This window comes from Phacochoerus africanus, chromosome 5 (genome assembly GCF_016906955.1).
Source record: "Phacochoerus africanus isolate WHEZ1 chromosome 5, ROS_Pafr_v1, whole genome shotgun sequence".
Taxonomy (NCBI): domain Eukaryota; kingdom Metazoa; phylum Chordata; class Mammalia; order Artiodactyla; family Suidae; genus Phacochoerus; species Phacochoerus africanus.
The window spans coordinates 49493391-49513645 of record NC_062548.1 but is presented as its reverse complement, the minus strand read 5'-3'; the positions used below and the strand labels follow the sequence as shown (position 1 = coordinate 49513645).

The window sequence follows — 20255 nt, the reverse complement described above, 5'->3', positions numbered from 1 at the left end:
TTTAATTCATTTATTAGAAAATAGAGGTGTATGCATCCATTAAAAATGTACACAAAAGGTATGAAACTCCATGTAGGGTACTACCAATATGTAATATCTTGCAGGTTTTTTTTTTTTCATATCAGCCATACAGTCCTCCTGGGTCCTATAATATAGCACACATACTTCTCAGTGCAAAGGTTAGACAGCTCAAAGGAGAGAGGTACCAAAATGCAGTCTCTCCACAAGGGCCTCAGAGATGGGGCTGCTTGTACTTCTCTGCTCTGCCATCCACAGCATCATCTTGACCCAAGGCTGGCTGCATGATGGTTGCCAGTGGCCTTTAGGAAAACATTTTTTTTTTTCTTCTCTCACTTATATTTAAGGAAGAAAGAGAGAAAGAAACCTTTCCTCTTGAGCCCATGGCTTCTTTTTCATCAGGTTGAGCTATCTTAAGGCACAAACTTCCTGTGGTAACTGTTACCAGGAAAACAACCTATATGGATTTGCCAAAACCAAGCAGGATTCTCCTCTAGGGAGAGACAGGGTGGAGGCCTGGCCTGATTCTGGGTTCCTGCACAGGAGGGATGTGGCTAGAAGGTCAGGGACAGGTTCAAAAGGTATGATGTAATCTCATTTGCATACATGTGTGTTTAGGTGTGTGCAGGTAGAAGTGGAGAAGGATATTCACCAAAACTCACTCGCCACATCTTTGATTAGTTGTTTCTGCCCTTTACAATGAACACGTCTCCACTGCACCAAAGATAAGCCACTTTAAATGACCCCACCATAAAACAACCAATCCGTAAGTCATTTTGGATAGAAACAGAATCACTGTTTTTTCTCAAGGACATACAGAGAGTTTTATGATAATCCACACAATAAAGAGTTGTAAGAAGTAATTATTGCAGATGCCCTGTAGACGTGGGTCATTGGCTATAAGCTGGTATGAATGCTGCTTCACTTACCTACCATATGCTTGTTCCGTGTTAAGAGCTGAGGATTCAGAGATGAAGGTTTCCTTTCTGCCTTTGCCAGGTGCTTGTGGCCTAGGAGGATGGAACCACACATACAAATAGAAGAACTGGGGTAGCAGGTGGTTGTTTTCATGAAGATCATGGGCCCACAGAGAGGAAGTGATCCACTGGCTGGAAGAAGTTGAGGAAAGGCCTCCCAGGGGGTGTGATGTTAGAATTGAGGAAACAACCAGAGGAGGTGGGTGGTGGCAAACACAGTGCCTGGCAGGCCCACCAAGGAACTGGGGTAACATGACCTTCTCATTGCAGGCCAGCCTCATGGCAAAAACTTGACTCTGACATTGCAATGCAGGCCAGTGTCCTGCATTCATTTTCTCTTATTGTGTAACCAAGGGCCACAAATTTAGGGGCTTAAACAAACATCCATGTGCTAGCTCAGAGTATGTGATCAGAAGTCCAGCAAGACATGGCTGGATTCTATGCTCTGAGTCTCGAATAAAGGTGCTGTTCTTTTCTGGAGGCTCTAGGGAAGAACTCCCTTCCAGGTGCATTCAGGTTGTTGGCAGAATTCAGTGCCTTGTAGTTCGCCTCCGTCTTTAAGGCAGGAGCATTCCCACCAGGCGTTGAGTCTTTCCTGGACTTTTAACCTCTCACCTTCCCTTTTGCCTTCCTCTTCTGCTTTTAAGGGCTCATGTGATTCCACTAGGCCAATCTAGATAACCCAGATCATTTCTCTATTACAAAGTCAACTGATTAGTAACCTGAACTGCAATTAGAGAGGTAAAGCAGCAAATTCACAATCCTGGGGCTTAGGATGTGGAATCTTTCATGGGGGGAGGGGGCCATAAGTCTGCCTGCCACAGTGCTGGACCTGTACCTTGCACAGAGTCCTGATGAATCCAGACGGACACCATGCCTCCTGCTAGGTGACCAGGGCCAGACCCAGCCCTGCTAGGCCTCTTGGCCTCTGGGAGGTATCAGTGAAGTTGGTTGGTACAGGAGCCTAGGATCATCCGCCCTACAGGCCAAGGCCCATCTAAAAATTGGCCTGTAAGGATTTATTATTATCATCATTATTATTTTCAATTCATGAACATTTTTTAAAAAATCAGGAGCATCCTCATGAAAACCCAGATTTCCGCTTTTTTTCAGAATTCTGCTCTGGTAACCCCAACTTCCTGGCCGGGCTGGAATTGAGGTGCAGCAGGGGAAGGGAGGAGGGTTCGCACCTCCCTCCCAAGAGGTATTTGCCTCAGGGGACCCTTCTCTGGGTCCACACCCAGCTCTCCAGGGGGTTCCACTAGAACCAGGAGGGAACCAACATCGACTGGGCACCTGACAGTGGCAGCCACTGAATATATTAACTCGTTTAATTCGCAAAACAACCCTGCGAGGAAGGTCTTGTTCCTATTTTACTGATACAGAAAGCTAGGTGCAGTCACGCGCCCAGGGCGCACTGCTAGGACCCTTTGACAGCGTGGCCTCCAAACCCCCGCGCCGCACTCTCTTCTGGCCAGGGCAGCCCTCGCGTCCCGCCCCCAACCCCTCGGGTCGTGTCCCCGCCCCAGGCTCCGGCGGGCGCCGGGAGGGAAGGGGCCGGAGCCGGGGACCCGCCGCAGACGCCACCAGTCCTCTGCTTGTGGGGCCCCGCCGCGGTCACGTGAAGGGCTGAGCGGGGCGCGCAGGGACCCGGCCTCTCGCGGTCGGAGGGCAAAGTCCGCTGCTCGCCGCCCAACGCTCCCGCGTCCCCGCGGCGATGCCAGGAGCCCGCCAACCGGCGGGGATGCACCGCCCGCCCTCGCCGCCCTACCAGGAGCCGCCCGCCCTGGAGGTAAGAGAGCCAGTGGCCGCGCGCAGACTGGAGCGTCCTCGGCTCCGCGCCCGCAGTCCCCGGGTGGAGCGCGATCCCACGCCTAGCCAGTGGGGAGGCTGGGAACAAGGGCCCTGGGGGTGGGGGAGGCGATCGCAGAGCTCCTCCACCCCCGGGCTTCCTCTGCCCTCTGGGTCCTCCGGGTCCTCCGGGTGCTCCGGGTGCTCCGGGTGCTCCGGGTGCTACGGGTGCTCCGGGTGCTCCGGGTGCGGGAAGCGCATAGCGTAGGAGCACAGAAGCGCCCTGCCCCAGGCCGCAGTCCCACGCGTTCAGGTCCTTATAGGAGCTGTCAAGCCTGCTTCCCTACACCCCCCGCCCAGAGCCTCTTTCCCCGGGCGGGGGCAGAGCTGGGATCCCACCCAGGCTCCGTGTTAGGGGTCCAGTCACCATGGCACCATTAGGCGTGACCCCAGGTCTGGTGGCCCGAGCCCGCCGCACGCCGCTCCGTGGCGACAAGAAGACAGGCGAGGGTCCCGTTTGCAGGGAAACGCCTGGGAACAAGGCTGCAGGATGTGGGGCTGGGAGTGTTAATGCAGCCCTGGCTCTTCCGATCCCCGCGGGCCCAGCATATGGGCTGCACAGTCGCTCAGCGCTGCTTTTGCTCCAACTTTGAAGCTTTGGAAGACTTGGAGCTTTCAGGAGTCCTTCTTGGGCTGTTTCCTTTCACTGCACAAGATCTCAGAGACTGGAGAGGGAGGCAGAGCTACAATGGAAAGAGCCTCGGCTCTGATTCAGGAAATCTTAGCAGTGAATTACAAGATGTTGGAAGCCTTTGGTGTCTGTTCTGTAAGGCAGGGATGAGAAATCACCCCCACCTCAGAGGAGTCACGGCGTCAGTCAAGTCCAGGGCACCAAGCCTGGCACACATAATTACAAGCCAGCCTCAGGTCTCTGGGGGTCCAATTATGTGTGCTGCATTGCCTTTGGTTGTGTGAGTGTGAGGGCGGTGAAGGGTGTTTAGCCTCTTCCTCTCCTTAGCTGGTCCCTTCAGCTCCAGGATGCTGTCTAGTTTGGTCACTGCATCTCCTCCGAGGGCCTTTGCAGGCTGCTCAAGACTGTCCACAGGGCAGGCTTGTGTAGGAGTTTTGAAAGCCCTGCCCTGGGCACTGCTCACTCTTGGCCTGCTGGTCTCCCAAGGTTTGGCGGCTTCCAACAGGTGGATTCTGCAGCGTCCCCCATCCTTTAAGAGACCAAGCAAAGAGGAGCAGGGCAAGGAGAAAGAGGAGAGGAAGGATTCGTGATCCCCAGCTCTGACCCAACCCAGGCTTGCTCCGCTCATTCTGCAAAATGATGGGTCTAAGCGTGACCACCAGTCTTCTCTGGCAAGAAAATCTCATTAGCTTAAGACTGTCCATCTGTCCCTCTGTGTACTTGATGTTTCTTTGTCAAAATAAAAGAAGAGTATAAAAAACTAATAATTTGAGACCTCGAGAAGTGAGAGGAGGGCTGAAAACAGCTGAGAGTCCTGGCTGAGTTCTGTGTGAGGCATTGTTTAAAGCCTGTCCACAGGGGTCAGCTGTTTATGTCATCCTTCCTCCCTCCCTTCCTCCCTTCCTCTTTCCCTCCCTCACTTCGTTCTTCCTCTCTCTGTCTCTCTGTCTCTTTCTTTTTTTCTTTCCTGGCTGCACCTGTGGCATGTGGAAGTTTCCAGGCCATGGGTCAAACCTTCACAACAGCAGTACCCCAAGCTGCTGCAGTGACAACGCCAGATCCTTAACCTGCTATGCCACAAGGAAACTCCATGCCTCAGTATCTTTCAAAGACCTTTCCCAGGGGAGCAGGCCTAAGAAATGAGGACCCTGGTACCAACAGGCAGTTGTCAGCTGAACCCTGTTTTTCAAGATAAAGGTAATGATTGTGTCACTAAGCTGAAACTCTGACCTGAGATGCTTGGTAGCCATTATGACCTGGTTAACCTATTTTAAAAGTTAGTTTTGGGTCACTTAATAAAAAACTTACAGAGTTCCCGTCATGGCACAGCGGAAACAAATCTGACTAGGAACATGAGATTGCAGGTTTGATCCCTGGCCTTGTGCAGTGGGTTAAGGATCCAGCGTGGCTGTGAGCTGTGGTGTAGGTTGCAGATGAGGCTTGGATCTGGCATTGCTGTGGCTGTGGTGTGGGCTGGCAGCTGTAGCTTCGATTCGACTCCTAGCCTGGGAACCTCCATATGCCGCAGGTGCGACCCTAAAAAGCAAAGAAAAAAAACAAAAAACAAAAAACTTCCTACACCTGAAATACATTTCCATTCTCTCCTTTCAAGTAGTTTTTTAAAAACCTTTTTTTTTTTTTGCCTGGAGTTTCTTTTCATTGCTACTAAGATGGCAACTTGTTCAGCTGCTTTTACCAATAGTTTCAGCTTTGAAATAGAAATAATCCAATGCTGGAGTTCCTATTGTGGATCAGTGGGTTAAGAACCCAGCATGACATCCATGAGGATGTGGGTTTGATCCCTGGCCTCATTCAGTGGGTTAAGGATCTGGCATTGCCGAAAGCTATGGCATAGGTCACAGATGTGGCTCAGATCCAGCAGCACTGTGGCTGTGGCAGAAACCCAAAGCTGCAGCTCTGATTCTACCTGTAGCCTGGGAATGTCCATATGCTACAGCTGAAGCCCTAAAAAGAAAAGAAAAAAGAAAGAATCTAACGCTAAGATTCTCAAACTTGCTGTTGGTTAGAATTACCTGTGGACCTCTTGGAAATGTATCTGGGTTCAGACTTGATCCCTGGATTTAATTGATCTGGTGTGATCTGAGCAACAGTAACTTTAAAGCTACCGAGTATGGAAAATGCAGCCAAGGCTAAGAACCAGTGTCATGTGCTGTTTCTTTGTGACTCTATGTGGTTACCTCTTGGTACTTTATTTATGTGTTTTTTTTTTTTTTCTTTTTTAGGTCCTCACCCACGGCATATGGAGTTCCCAGGCTAGGGGTCGAACCAGAGCTTCAGCTGCTGGCCTTCACCACAGCCACAGCAATGCTGGATCAGAGCCACACCTGCAATCTATGCTGCAGCTCGAGGCAACACAGGACAATGCCAGATCCTTAACCCACTGAGTGAGGAGAGGAATCAAACCCGAATCCTTATGGATACTAGCCAGGTTCTTAACCCACTGAGCCACAGCAGGAATGCCTGTGCTGCTTTTTTTTTTTTTTTTTTTTTTAATAATCTGCTTATTCTGAAACCTGTTTGCCCAACTCTTGGATCATTTTGTTTCCAGGCTCTTGGTCTCCTGGTGTTCCCTTATAGTGATTTACAGAGAAGTTCTTTGCAGGAGGAAGTGGCAGTGATCAGGAGGGCTTGGGAGAGTGTTAGTCAAGCTAGGTGGTCACAAGCCGAAACGCCCACAGAGGCCAGAGAGCAACATAAAGGCAGTGGGCTGGGTGGGAATGATTCAGTCGCAGAGGGAGCTGGGGTTTGCAGTGATCTGGAGGGCACGTCCTCTGGACCCCCTTCCAGTTGGTTGTGCCACATGGGCTGTCATGGATTGCAAACATGGCCACAAACTCTTCTCATCCTGGAAACCTTCCCCCTCTGTGATGATCCTTTGCAACTCCTTATGTCAGGAGGTGGACCCGGTTTCTCCAGCCCTTGACACTACAGACGGTGGAATTTGCTCTGGCCAATGGGGTGATGGCAGATGTGACACCAGTGGAGGAGGAAAATTACTTGAGCATCGGTGCTTGCTCCCCTGATGCTCTTGGGGACTCTGTGATTGTGTAGGAGAGCCCTGGCCAGCCTGATGCATGATGCACATGGCCAAGACATGTGAGGGCTGCTGTTCCATTCCATCTAACCCCAGAGGACCATAGAGACTAGCTAAATTGGCCCGGACCACAAGGACTGCCTGGTTGAGCCACAGAATTTGGGAGAATAAGCATTTGTTCAGGTGACTGAGTATCAGGTTGGGTTGCAAAAGCTTACTGAAATACAGCCCAGCATTACCAGTTGTTGTGATCTTTTGCAGAGAAACCAGAGGTTCACATTTTTGTGTCAGCTCCAGTTTTTAAAAAATTTGAGTTAGTAGCCAGCATCCAGAAAGCCTTCTGCCGGCCAAAGAAAACACATCTTCAGGCTGCCCTGGGCCCACAGGTTGTCATTTCAGAGGATGAGAGGTGTTTATAATCACACTGAACTGCCACCTATTTTCTCACCTTCCTGCCTTGGTGGCCATGCCCGGCTTACCCTCAGCAGCTGTTTTTTTTTTTTTTTTTTTTTTTTGTTGGAAGACTCACCATAAACCTCATAACCCCAGCTTCTCTTGGCCTTCTTCCCACATGGAAATGGGAGCTGCTGGTATCAGGAATCCTCATGGAGAAGTGAAATTTGAGATGAATCCCAGTGAAGGGAAGTGGAAAGGATATTCCTGGTTTTAGGCCAGCAAGGGATCGGGTGTGGGAGTGGGGCTGGTGGTGGGACAATGGGTGGACAATGAGGCCACCAGTTTGGGCCAGAGAAGAGGGTTTCTGCAGGGAAAGCAAAAGAGCAAACACAGAGGGTAGGATGGTGCAGCCCCCACCCCCCAAGTGCTAAGCCTGGGTTTTGACCTTTGATTCTGCGAGCACTCTAGGCAAAGAGAACTACCTTGAAGCTTTTGAATGGGGGTGCATGGGAAAGCAATCTCTAGTGTATTCTAGACATCAGAGCACTCATAACATAAGAATGGAGGCAGAGAGAAACAGACAAAAGATATGAGGCTTGTGATGCCACAGGGAAAAACTGAGATGGGGAAGGATTTTACTTGAAATTTATGGTAACTTCTCTTTACCTTAAGTTATGCTAATCCTCTTATATCTAAACAAGGCATATTGGCTTTTTTTTTCAAGGCACTTCTGTCACCAACTTCAGTTTTGTCAAGGTTCCTCTTTCCTGACTGAAAGGTGTCTGGAGCTCACAGTTATTTATTCCTCCACTTCTTTACTCTCCACCAGTGCTTCTGGAATCCATCTCCCCTCCTTCCTGTACACTCCCCTCCCTCTCACCCTGAGGGATTTAAGTTATTCACCTTCCTTAGAATGAAGGCTTACCAAGTGGCGAGGGTGGGAGGAGAAACCAGAAAAATCTTAAATATGTTTTTAAGTCTTGGAGAGCAGAAAGGCAGGGCTACAGATATGGGATAAAAAGGAGAAAAAGAAAACTAAGAGAAGTTAATTATTGTCATAATGCCATGAAAATACAAAACCTGCACAGAACAGTGGTAAAGTGGCCAGATGTAGACCAGTGATTTTTCACTCTTGACAACACGTTGAAGTCACTAGGGAGCTTTAAAAATTCAGTCCTGGGATCCACCTTCTAGAGATTCTGACGCAGTTGGTGTGGGCAATGGGATCTTTCCAAGTAAAACTCTGAAGGTGATTGCATGGTGTGTGGGAGGTGAGAACTGCTATCCACCTTCTCACTGGTGCCTCTCCTAGGCTGAGGCTGCTGTTTTGAGGTTTGAAGCCACCTCTCAGCTGCATCTGGGGGAATGTTTGCTATTCAGTCATGATCATTTTCATGGTAGATATGGGCCACAGTTCCCATGTTACCTTGAAAAGTATGTGCAGTTCTGGAGGGACATGTCTAATGTAGGCCATAATCCTTGGGTTTGATGAAAACTATTTGTTTTATAGGAAGGTATGATGGCCTTAATACCAGTGAGGATGCTCATTACCATAAGTCTGCCTGGTGAGAGTACTTCTTCCCAAGAAAAAATGAGCAGAAGTCTTAGAACTTGTACACAAATGGGATGGAGGGAAGGAAGACAAGTAGAACCAGAAGACAGAGCAGATGAGATTTCAAGATGAGATTTTTGAAAGGAGACAGAGGTCAGAAACATACTAGCTGTTAAGAATGGGAAAGCTTTGAAATGTTAGTGTAAAGGTAATGGAGCTATTATGGAAGTGTTAACATATTTAAATGGGACAGGCCTGAGCTCAGCTGGCAAGGGGGCAAATGGCTGAGGAGCCAAGGGGTGACATGGTGCTTTTATTCTTCAAAGCCTGGGAGTCTGGGTGAGGTCAGTTGGAGGGAACCTCCAGAGCCTGGCTGGCTGAAGAATTGCTGAGGAGAATTTTTTCCCCTATATTCCACCTGGAGGGTAAGTGGACAGTAAACCTCCAATTCACAATCATCAAACTGCTTATGCTCTTGGACAGACCTTTTCTCTGGAACTGGAAAGATGTTATCACCGTCATTTTTTTAGAATTGAGGACAGTGGTGCCTTTAAGAGATTTTGCTTTAAATATTTGTTTTGTTTTGTTCTTTTTTGGCTGCCCTGTGGCATATGGAGTTTCCAGGCTAGGGATCAGATCTGAGCTGCGATTGTGACCCATGCCACCGCTGTGGCAATACTGAATCCTTAACCCACTGTGCTGGGTCAGGGATCAAACCTATGCTTCAGAGATGCTACCAATCCCATAGTGTCACAGCGGGAACTCCTGCTGTAAATATTTTTTTGAAAACCTTGATATCAGGATTCCTTGCTGTCCCAGTATGATTTTTGGAGGCTTAAGGGAACTTTCTTAAAATTAATGCGTGTTCATTAAAAAAAATAAAAACAGCCCTTTGGAATTGCCTTGTAGTGCTTCAGGTTAAGGATCCAATTTTTTTTTTTTTTTTTTGTCTTTCTTCCATTTCTTGGGCCACTGCCGAGGCATATGGAGGTTCCCAGGCTAGGGGTCGAATTGGAGCTGTAGCCACTGGCCTAAGCCAGAGCCACAGCAACGCGGGATCTGAGCCGAGTCCGACCTACACCACAGCTCACGGAAACGCTGGATCATTAACCCACTGAGCAAGGCCAGAGATGGAACCCTCAACCTCATGGTTCCTAGTTGGATTCGTTAACCACTGAGCCACGATGGGAACTCCCATATTAATTTTTAATCCAAACATCTATGTTTTTGGAGGGCAATTTTTAACAGCTTTATTGAGTTATAATTGATATGCACCAAATCATAGTTGTTTTGTTTTATTTTATTTTATTTTTTTGTCTTTTCAGGGCCACACCCATGGCATATGGAAGTTCCTAAGCCAGGGGTCAAATAGGAACTGTAACCGCTGGCCTACGCCACAGCCACAGCCACGTGGGATTCATGCTGCATCTGTGACCTACACCACAGCTCACCACAACAACAGATCCTTAACCCACTGAGCAAGGCCAGGGATTGAACTCGCGTCCTCATGGATCCTAGTTCAGTTCGATACCACTGAGCAATGATGGGAACTCCCCAGACCATACGTCCCTAAAGTCTATAGTTTGGTGAGTCTTGTTACATGAATACACTTGTGATGTTAATACCACAGTCAAGGTGATAAACATATCCATCACCCCAAAAGTTTCCTCGTGCATTTTTGCATCCATCCCTTTCTCCATCTCCTCATGATCTGGTTTCTGGCACTATAGATTAATTTAGATTTTCTAGAGTTTTGTATAGATAGACTTATATAGGAGGTACTCTTTTTGAGGGGGAGGGGTTGGTTTCGTTCACTCAGCACAATTATTTTGAGATTCATCTACACTTTGTTATGTTTATCAATAATTAATTCCTTCTTATTGTTGAGTTGTATTTCCTGGTATAGATAGATCAGATTTTGCTTATCCATTCATCTGTTTGTGGAACATTATGGTTGTTCCTAATTTTTGGCCTTGGAGCTGCTGTGAACTTGTGTTTACTAGAACAACTTTGGGATGGCATGTCTGACATAAGCCACATTCTTGGGTTGGATATACAAGTCTTTGCATGGATGTGTGCTTTCTTCCTCTTTAGTCAATACTTAGGAGTGGAATGGCCAAGAAACCATCAGTTTTCCAAAGTAAATGCACTACTTTCCATTCCTATTAACAAGAGTTCCAGTATGTCCACATCCTTGTCAGTGGCTTGGTGGTCAGTCTTTAGTTGTAGCCATTCTAGCAGAAATTCTGTGGTGTCTTGCTGTGGCTTAAATGTGTATTTCCCTAGTGACTAATGATGTTGAACATCTTTTCATGTGTTTATTTGCTATCCTTGTCTTCTTTTGTACACTGTCTGTTAAAGACTTAATCTTTTTTTTTTCTTTTTAGGGCCGCATCTGTGCCTTATGGAGGTTCCCAGGCTAGGGGTTGAATTGGAGCTCTAGCTGCTGACCTACACCACAGCCACAGCCACAGCAACACAGGATCCTTAACCCACTAAGCAAGGCCAGGGATTGAACCCACAACCTCATGGTTACTAGTCAGATTTGTTTCTGCTTGCTACAATGGGAACTCTGGAATGTATTTTTTTTAAGTATTGCAATATGAAATAATACAAGTATCTTCTATAGATGTTTGCTTTGAAGATTAAATATAAAATTTGGGATTTTTTGACCTCCCTGAGTATTTCATGCATTTTCAAGATTCACTAGCTTGGGAGTTCCTGTTGTGGCTCCATGTGTTAAGAACCTGACTAGCATCCCTGAGGATAGGGGTTTGATCCCTGGCCTCACTCAGTGGGGTCAGGATCTGGCAGTGCTGCAAAGTATGGCATAGATTCCAGATGCAGCTTGGATCTGGTGTTGCTGTGGCTGTGGTGTAGGCTGGCAGCTGTAGCTCCGGTTTCAACCCCTAGCCCAGGAACTTCCATATGCTGCAGGTGTGGCCCTAAAAGAAAACAAAAGAAATGACTAGCTTGACAGTAAGAGATTTCAATTCATACCATTCCAATCCAGGAAGGAAGAGATCTTCTATTTTGAGGAGGTAGCTCTGTTAATCATTTAGATAATCAAGTTGTGTTCTGTTCTGCAGTATATAGGAAGGTATAAATAGCTAGTCTGCTTATATGTGTTCTTTAAGTTATACAGAATCAGAAGTGGGAGTCATTACCAATGAGGCTCAGTGGTACAGATCACTGACAAGTTAAACTAAAGCTCATGATGTTCCTTTGGTTGACCAGATATTATCAACCACTTACAATCACATTAATATTGGTGAGAAGCGGGAGAACATGTGTGTTCCTTACTATTTTGAGGCATATAAAATGTATAGCTTTGGGGAAGACAACTTGGTTGTACCTATCAAAATAGAAAATGATATACCTTCCACCTACAAATTATACTGCATCCCACAAAAGTACTTATATGGTACAAATATATGTGTATGTGTAATATATATATATATATATATATATATATATATATATATATATAAAATTAGTTAATGTAATTGTGTTCAAAATATATTCAAAGAGGAAACTACTTAAAGTAAGAGGTATTTCTTAAAAAGAATGGGTTAGATCTATGTATACTATATATATATATTGCCATGAAAAAAAGATCCAGAATATATTGAATGAAGAACAAATAAGCTTTGTATCATTTGAAAACAATTTTATTATTTTAAAATAATGTTTATGTATAGAGTGGGGTTGTACCTTAAGAAGGAGTTTAGTACAAAAGTCGTCAAGAGGGAGTTCCTGCTGTGGCTCAGTGGGTTAAGAATCTGACTGCAGCAGCTTGGGTTGCTGAGGAGGTGCAGGTTCAGTCCCTGGCCTGGGAACTTGCCTCAGCCTCAGATGTGACCATAAAAAAGAAAGAAAGAAAAAAAAATCATCAAGAAAGGAAAAAATTTACTTGTCAAAAGTACACTTGAAAATCCCGCTAACTACCATCAAGTAGCCTAAATGTGGTTTCGTTTATACAAATATATAGGTGTATATAAGCCTGTATGAATATACCATTTAAGTACATCTGTGTGTACTATTCAGTGCTTTCTTGTTTTCATTTCCTCCTCTGAGAACCTTCATTTGAATTCAAGAAAGTTAATTATGCCTGCGTCTCAGCCCCACAGCAAGATTCTCATTGCCCAGAAAATATCTGGAGGTGAACATATGGTCCTTTTAATGTTGGGTCCCTCTGGTGAGAGTGGGGGCAGAGGGAGATGTGAAGAGGAGTTACCTTTTGTACTTTCTCCCAACCAGGACCAGGACCTTCTCCTGGCAGCTGCTTACGTTTCTGATGCCCAGTACAACAGAAATGTTCCATTTGAAACATCCCCTCAGGCCATCAGGTAATTAAGGTGTTAAACTGTCACCTGGAATCACTTGTCCTTGAGCATTTCCTGTTCATTTTTGTTTGTTCCTTTTCACTCTGTTTTAACATCAGATATAGTAAGCTAGAATTTGCATTAAAAATTCACTCATTTTACAGTATGATGGGTGTCGATAAACCTATAGTCACTTAACCACCATCACAAGCATCACAATGTATAATGTTACCATTGACCCGAAAATTTCCCTGTGTAGCAAGATCCTTTCCCAGATACGCTGGCAACCACTGTCTGCTTTCTTTTGTTAGAGTTTTGCCTTTATTGCATTTTTTTTTCTTTTTCAGATTCTTTTCCCATATAGATGATCAGAATATTGGGTAGGGTTCCCTATGCTATACAGCAGGTCCTCATTGGCCAGTCATTCCATAGACCACAGTCAGCACTTCATATTCTTGAAGTTGAACCTAAACCGAAGATGTTGTTTCCACAAATATTTTGAGAAGTGTATAGGGTTTAGCACATAGAATTGGAGAAAATCCAAATTTTTTTTTTTTTTTTTTAGGTTGTAAGAGTGTGGTGCCTCATAGGTGGGGAAGCACTCAGATATACTAAGCACAGATAAATGCATAAATGAATAACACCCAGGACAGGAGACAAGGATCCAAGTTAAAAACACGTCATCATCTTTTCCTCCTAGACATAGTTGTCACCACCTCAATGAAAAGAAGACTTCTTCTTTTTCTTTCTGTGGCCTTTTGATGCAATTCAGACATTTGTTCTTTTTATGAGAATTCAGGTTTTTTTTCTCCCTCACCCCCCTAAGAGTTGAACTAAAAACCAAAGATTTGGCTCAGGAGGAAAAAAAAAATTCTTATCATCAGGGCTGAGTGTCAGCACCTCCAAAAAGTGAATGCCTCACCCTTGGATGCTGTAGAGGAAGTTGGGGGAACTGTCCCTCCATCAGAAAGAGAACCATGTGACTGCAAGGCCTTCTGGGTGCCTACCATGCCTGGAGATGGGCTTGCATTACAAGTCAGCTAGTCTCATCAGCCACGCAGTAGCCCATCACTCCAGCTGAGGCTTTGCTCTGCCTTGGTCCTGTAAAGGTACCTTTTCTGGCCACAACCACCCAATGAGGAGGGTCCTAATCCTAGCTTGAGACAGGTAAGAAATGTGCTTTGAGATACGATAATATCCTTGATTTTCCCCCCTGATATAATTTTGGAGTGTATGCTCAATTAAATGCTGTTCCTCCACCTCTAGAATTGAAAGGAAATGTGGCCAGAGACCAGACTTCGTGTTTTACCTCCCATTACTCTTCTTTGGTTTTTTTTTTTAGCTGTGATATGACATGCAGTGTTCTAACCACTAGACCACCAGTCTTCTTCTAATGGGATGTTGAGACGCTGTTTAACTCCTGATCCTTTGGGGTTTTTTTAGGGCTGCACCTGCGGCATATGGAAGTTCCCAGGCTAGGGGTTGAATTAGAGCTGCAGCTGCTGGCCTACACTACAGCCACAGCAACACGAGATCCAAGCTTTGTCTGTGACCCACACCACAGCTCGAGGCAATGCTGAATCCTTAACCCACTGAGTGAGGCCAGGGATCAAACCCACGTCCTTGTGGATACTAGTCAGGTTCTTTAGTGGCGAGCCATACCGGGACCTCCTCCTGCTCCTTATTTGTAACCTCCTTTATTCTTCTCTGCTCTAGGCTTTACTGTTTCTATAACCACTGGACAATGCGGGCAGCCACCTACTTCTTCATTTGTGTGGACCTGGCTCTCGCCTTCTTTGAGGAACCAGCGTGGCTCCCACTCCCTTTCTTGGTAAGCCTCCAACACAGAATGGCTAATTGAACTTTGTCATACATGAGTTGGACTCCAAGCCTCTTCCTTCTTTTTACCTCAGATATCAATAGACATGAATTTGGTTTTATTTTTCTTGCTGGGGAAAGGGGGTGGAGGAATTCTGAGCTGGTGCTTTCATCGTAAGGCATTGGAAAGGGAGTGGCAGTTTTTGGTCTTCTGTGCCTGCAAGGATAAATTGGATTGGCAGATGATGTTTTAAAAAGCATATTTCTTTAATGCCAAGTAGATGATGTCAAAATATAGGGGAACATGTGACTTGTTGTACTTGCCATGTTCCCAGCTTTTTTTCATTGTCATAAGTCATTATTTATAGGTGCTTTTCAGCAATACGTCAAATCACCCCGATACTCCAGAGAGGCCTGAGTAATTAGTTGATGACTGCCCACATTGACTCCTGACTCAACACTGCTCTCACCTCTCAGAGTTGTTGTGACAGACTGTGACTTGCAAAGCCTAAAATATTTACCATATGGTCCTTGGACAGATAAAATTCACTAAGCCCTTGACTTAAAGAATGGGCTTTTATGATCTCCCATGATTCTGTGGGTGACTGGGCTCAGCTGGGCAGATTTTCACGTTGGCTGGGGTAGTAGATCTCTGGAGGCTGGCAGCTGCTGCTGGCTGGAGCTGTGGGCCACACAGCCACTCCCTGTAGCTTAGGCTTCTCCCAATTGCCAGGGGTGGGGTTCCAGAAAGGAGCATCCTAGTGTGCAAGCCCCATCCACCTTGCAGCAACCTGCTGATGTCCTGCTGGCCAAAGCCCTTCATATGCTGGAGCCCTGAGCCAACAGGACAGGACCCTGCACAAGAGGGTGAAAACTGGAAGTGTGGTTCACTCGGGGCCATCCAAGTTGATGGTCTTCCATGCTTCCTAATGATGGGGCAGCCATGATTAATGAAGTCTCTGGGTGGAAAGCTTTTGGCCCAGTGACTGTCAAACAAAGTCTGAAGCGGCAGGGCTGGGCATTCACAGACCTGGACGGAGTGGGTTTCACCCCAGCCCTGGCCCTTGCTGGCCGAGGTGAGACTTCCACGTGGCCTCTTCTCGGCCCCTGGCCTCCCTTCCCAGTCCTCACTCTTCTGTTTGTTATTGGTCACATAGAGCTTGGGCTTGGCTGCCTGAGTTCCAGCGTATGCCTTCGGCTAGCATTTGTACTTCAGAAATACATGCATTAAGGAGGGCTTTGGTCCAGATCCAGCATTTACCAAGACAACCTTATTTTGAGCAAGGGCATCCTGGCATTGCCCTAGACCATTTGGCCAACCTGGCCTTGACAGTGAGTCTCTGTAGCCCCTCAAGTGTGAACAGGCTGAAAGCTAGGATGTTTGCAGCTCATAGCCAGGCCCAGGACTCATGAGCACTAGGGTGATGGGTGGAGAAATTGTGTCACCTGCTGTTTTCAGGGCCCAGAGCCAGTACCTACCTCCTGTCCCCGACCCTTAGGAAGTTTGTTCCCACCAGCCCTCCACACCTTTGCATCTTCCTGGCCTGAGCCAAACTATCCAGTGCCCGGTATCCCACAGAGGAGGTAGCCAGGACTTTGCAGGGGGCCAGTGGCCTCTGTTCTCTCCTCTATCCAGCCAAATACAGGCAGCAAGACAGCAGGGCCACGATGCCTAAGGAGTGACCTGGCATGTCAAAACACATCTTTGGAGAGTTGTTCCTAGAGAAACCTAACATCTAGATGTCTATTCTGAGTGGTAATTGGAGAGCATAGGAGATGCCTGCTTCTGTCGGGCCTGACTTCCCCTTTTCTGGGAAAATGGCTTCTGGGGGTCCTCTGCCTGCTGATGCAGCCCCCCTACCCACTCCCCATGAAGCCCTGCCAGTTGAGTCATGGGATTTGTGGTTCCAGAGCAGGTTTACTTATAAGAGGAAAAAATCCATTCCAACCAGCAAAGAATTTGCTGTCAGTAAAATGAAGGGACATGGCTAATTCTATGAGGGTGGTGGGGGAGTATGAGTGAACCAAGGCCCATCCTCTGAGCGGCAGGGTGCTGGCTCCCTCTCTTGTCTTATGCCACAGGCTACCTCAATTGCTGAAGTGCTCTGCCTGACTGTGTTCTTTGGGAGACTCGTACACTTTGCGAAAGTCACTCCTCAGATGGTTTTCTGGAAGGATACGAAAAACATCTGCCTCATGGTAACCATCGTGGTGAGTGCTTGTGACAGTGCCTTTAAGAGTTTGTGGTCAGAGGCAGGAAAACCAGGAAGAGCAAACACTGAAGAGGTGTGCTTTGGCTCAAGAAATAAAGACAGATGTTGCCCTAGCAAATACCAGTCAGCACCGCTGCTGGCAAACCACAACTGAAGCACCAATTGGACAGTGTGAAGATTCTAACATATCAATAGCACTTTGAAATCAGAGAGACAGAAACTGCAGAAGAAAAATAGGAGAAGAATGTGTATATATATGTATGACTGGGTCACTGTGCTGAACAGCAGAAATTGACACAATTTTGTAAATCAGCTATACTCTAATTTTAAAAAAAGTAAATAAAAAAATAGGTGAAGGCATCTCCTAAAAGAAGAAATAAATAATCTCTACAGCAGAAATTGGCATAACATTGTAAATCAACTCTACGTTCATAAAAATAAATAAACATTTTAAAAATGTTTAGAAAAAAGAAAAAAGAATAGCAAATAGGGGAAAATGTCTAATTAAGACATATGTTTTAAAGCTGCAAAAAATACCATGTATTTGCCTATAAAACAATGTTAGCAAGATTGAAAATAAGAACACATCAGAGTCTACTGGGGGGGGGTATGCTGTCTGTCTTTCTGGAAGTTGGCAGTTCCTTTCAAAAGCCTTATGTATGCATGTGTTTGCACCTGGATTTCCATTCCTGGGACATGATCTTTAGGAAAGAATGATGTGTTCAATGATTTAGTCACAAGATTGGTCATGGATGAGCTGTTCATAACACTGAAAAATTAGAGGGACTTCCCATTGTGGGCTCAGCAGGTTATGAACCCAATTAGTATCCATTAGGATGTGGGTTTGATCCTTGGCCTCGCTCAGTGGGTTAAGGATCCCGCGTTGCCCTGAGCTGTGGTCTAGGTTGAAGATGCGGCTCGGATCCTGTGTGGTCGTGGCTGTGGCTGGCAGCTGCAGCTCCAGTTCGATCCCTAGCCTGGGAACTTCCATCTGACGAGGGTGTGGCCCTAAAAAGCAAAAACAAAAACAAAGACCCAATTGGAAACAACTGGGTTTCCTGACAGTAGGAAATAAATAAAATATGGCACATCCACACGGCCCTTTAAAATGGCCTTAAAGGCATAAATGTGTCTGTTATCAAGGAGAGATGCTCATTGTCTATTAAGTCAAAAGAACAGGTTACTATACAGTTGGAGCACATCTTTGTTAAAAGAAAAGAAGAAAGAGCATGAGAGAGCCATAGAAAAAACTGGAAGGATATATGCTAAGTAGTCATGCCAAGTGGGGCAGGGTAATGTGTTGAGATTCTGCTGTGAGGAACAGAGGGGCCAGGGCAGTGACTAGCTGAGGGGGCATCATAATTAGCGTCTCGGCCCAGCAGCCAGCCTGCCTGAACCATGGTTCTTCCCCATTAACCAAGGCTCAGTGACCTCGCTCTGCTCTTTCTACTTGCTCTCCTTTCCGCATCAGGCCATCTAATCTCAGAGCTTCTGTGAAAAGTTGGTGGTGGTGGTGGAGTCCCCAAGCTGGAGCAGATACTGGTTTCTTCTCTGAATTTCTTTACTCCAGAGCCAGCTGCTTGCTTGTTGTTTCCCCATTGGCGTTGCAGCTCACACTCAATGGGGCCAACCCCACCCTCTCCTTCCCACAACTCGTGTAGCTATTCCTCCTTGGTCTGTGGTGCTTTCTCTCCCATCACTCACTCCAAGTCCTCCTGTTGAAGGTTCCCTCTCTCCCCCGTCCTCGCCATGCCCCTCTCCCCTTCTCCCCACTGGGGGCGCTGTCGTGTCTGATGTGGCCACGTGTTATCTCTGCTACACGCCATTCTGTTCTCATGATGTGGCCCAGGTCCCTGTCACCCCTTTCAGGAACTGCCATGGTCACCTGAAGCTCAGATCCCTTAATCTCTGTGTTTGATATGTCACTGCTGGATGAATTCTCGGAGGCACACTTCAGATCCCAACCCTCCCTCGCTCAGAACAATGTCTGTGAGCCCTGCAGACTGTGGATCCCTCTGACGCCACCCATCCTGCAAATGTGGGTCACCAGGGTCCTCTCCACTCCAGGCACCTGAGCTGCCTGCTACTCCACACGCAGTGTTTCTTGGGCCTAGAACATGCGCTGTCTTCTCTTAACCTTTCTCTGAATATTTGCTTTGAGTTTCCTTCGCATGTCTGCTGAACACTCGGAGGACACAGAGTACGGACCTGGTCTTTTTTCTTTCTTTTTAAGGCTGCACTTGCTGCATATGGAAGTTCCTGGGCTAGGTGGCTGCAGGCCTGCGCCACAATCATGGCAACCCCAGATCAATGCTGCATCTGAGACCCACGCCACCGCTTGCAGCACCCCAAGTTTATGAAACTTGCTTTTTTTCATGATGGATTGTGACCCTCCTTCTGGGTTGGTAAACCTACATTCACATGGTCACTTCCCCTGACCCCTAACAGTACCGACACCTCTGTCCTGTGTCTCTCACAGCTGACTTTGATTGATCTGATTATCTATGGGTCCCTGGAAGCTGTTAACATCCGTGCTGTTCGATGGTCAAGGGCCTTAAGGCCAGTCTTCCTCATTAACTTCCCCGAAAGTCGTCAGGTAAGGATGACTAAGGACACACCAGGGTGTGGTTTTTACATTTGCAGGAAATTAGCTCATTTCCCATAAATGAAATGGAATCTTGCCGTCACAGATCCGAAGGGCTTTCCGAAGCATCCGGAACACCCTTCCCGATATCCTCTACGTCTTCCTCTTGTTCATCTTCAGTGTGCTGATATTTTCCCTCATAGCCTTGAAGCTTTTTGGGAATAGGTGAGCGCCCCACTCTAGAAGTTTCTGCCAGGGAATTCTCCCACCTTTGGGTTTGGCATGTGGGTGGCAGAATGGGTCACCAGAGGGCGTCTTCCTCATTCAGACACTCCAGGAGTGCTCTCGAAAGTGGGGCGGGGAGGGGGGAGAGTAGGTTGGAAACCACAGCTTCCTTATGGCTTCATGATGTGGGTTTTTTCACTCTGTGTTGTTTGTTCTTCTGAGGGGTCTTAAAACAGTGGAAGGATCGCCCTACTTCACCAACATCCTGGACATCACATTTGAGCTCTACGTGCTGGTCACCACAGCGAACAGCCCTGACGTCATGTACGTGAGACCCTGGCTCAGGTTTCCCCAACATCTTTTACCTTAACCCAATTCACTTTGTTAAAAGCAGCTGTAAGACAAAAAAATAGTGATTTTCATATTTCAACTATTCATACTCGTAAATTTCTTGAGGAGTGCAAAATGTCAACATGAACGATAGCCTACTCTCCTCTGTGCTTAGACCCAAATTTAGATGAATTTAAAACAAAAAGCCTGGAGTTCCCATTGTGGCTCAGTGGAAACGAATCTGACTAGCATCCATGGGGACACAGGTTCAATCCCTGGC

General features: G+C 46.7%; 1 protein-coding gene across 2 annotated transcripts in view; it reads left to right on the top strand.

Moving 5' to 3' along the window:
• The first annotated feature begins 2406 nt into the window (after positions 1–2406).
• The window catches only part of LOC125127729 (two pore channel protein 2-like), a 41544-nt gene continuing 23695 nt past the window's right edge, over positions 2407–20255 (top strand). The window contains exons 1-7 of one of the 2 annotated variants that reach the window (XM_047781211.1): positions 2407–2787; positions 12741–12829; positions 14522–14636; positions 16706–16834; positions 19316–19432; positions 19527–19645; positions 19868–19969. In XM_047781211.1, coding sequence (XP_047637167.1) covers positions 2713–2787; positions 12741–12829; positions 14522–14636; positions 16706–16834; positions 19316–19432; positions 19527–19645; positions 19868–19969 — 746 coding nt within the window. In that variant the 5' untranslated portion in view covers positions 2407–2712. The remainder of the gene's footprint in view (positions 2788–12740; positions 12830–14521; positions 14637–16705; positions 16835–19315; positions 19433–19526; positions 19646–19867; positions 19970–20255) is intronic. The other variant, XM_047781210.1, reaches the window with a different exon arrangement.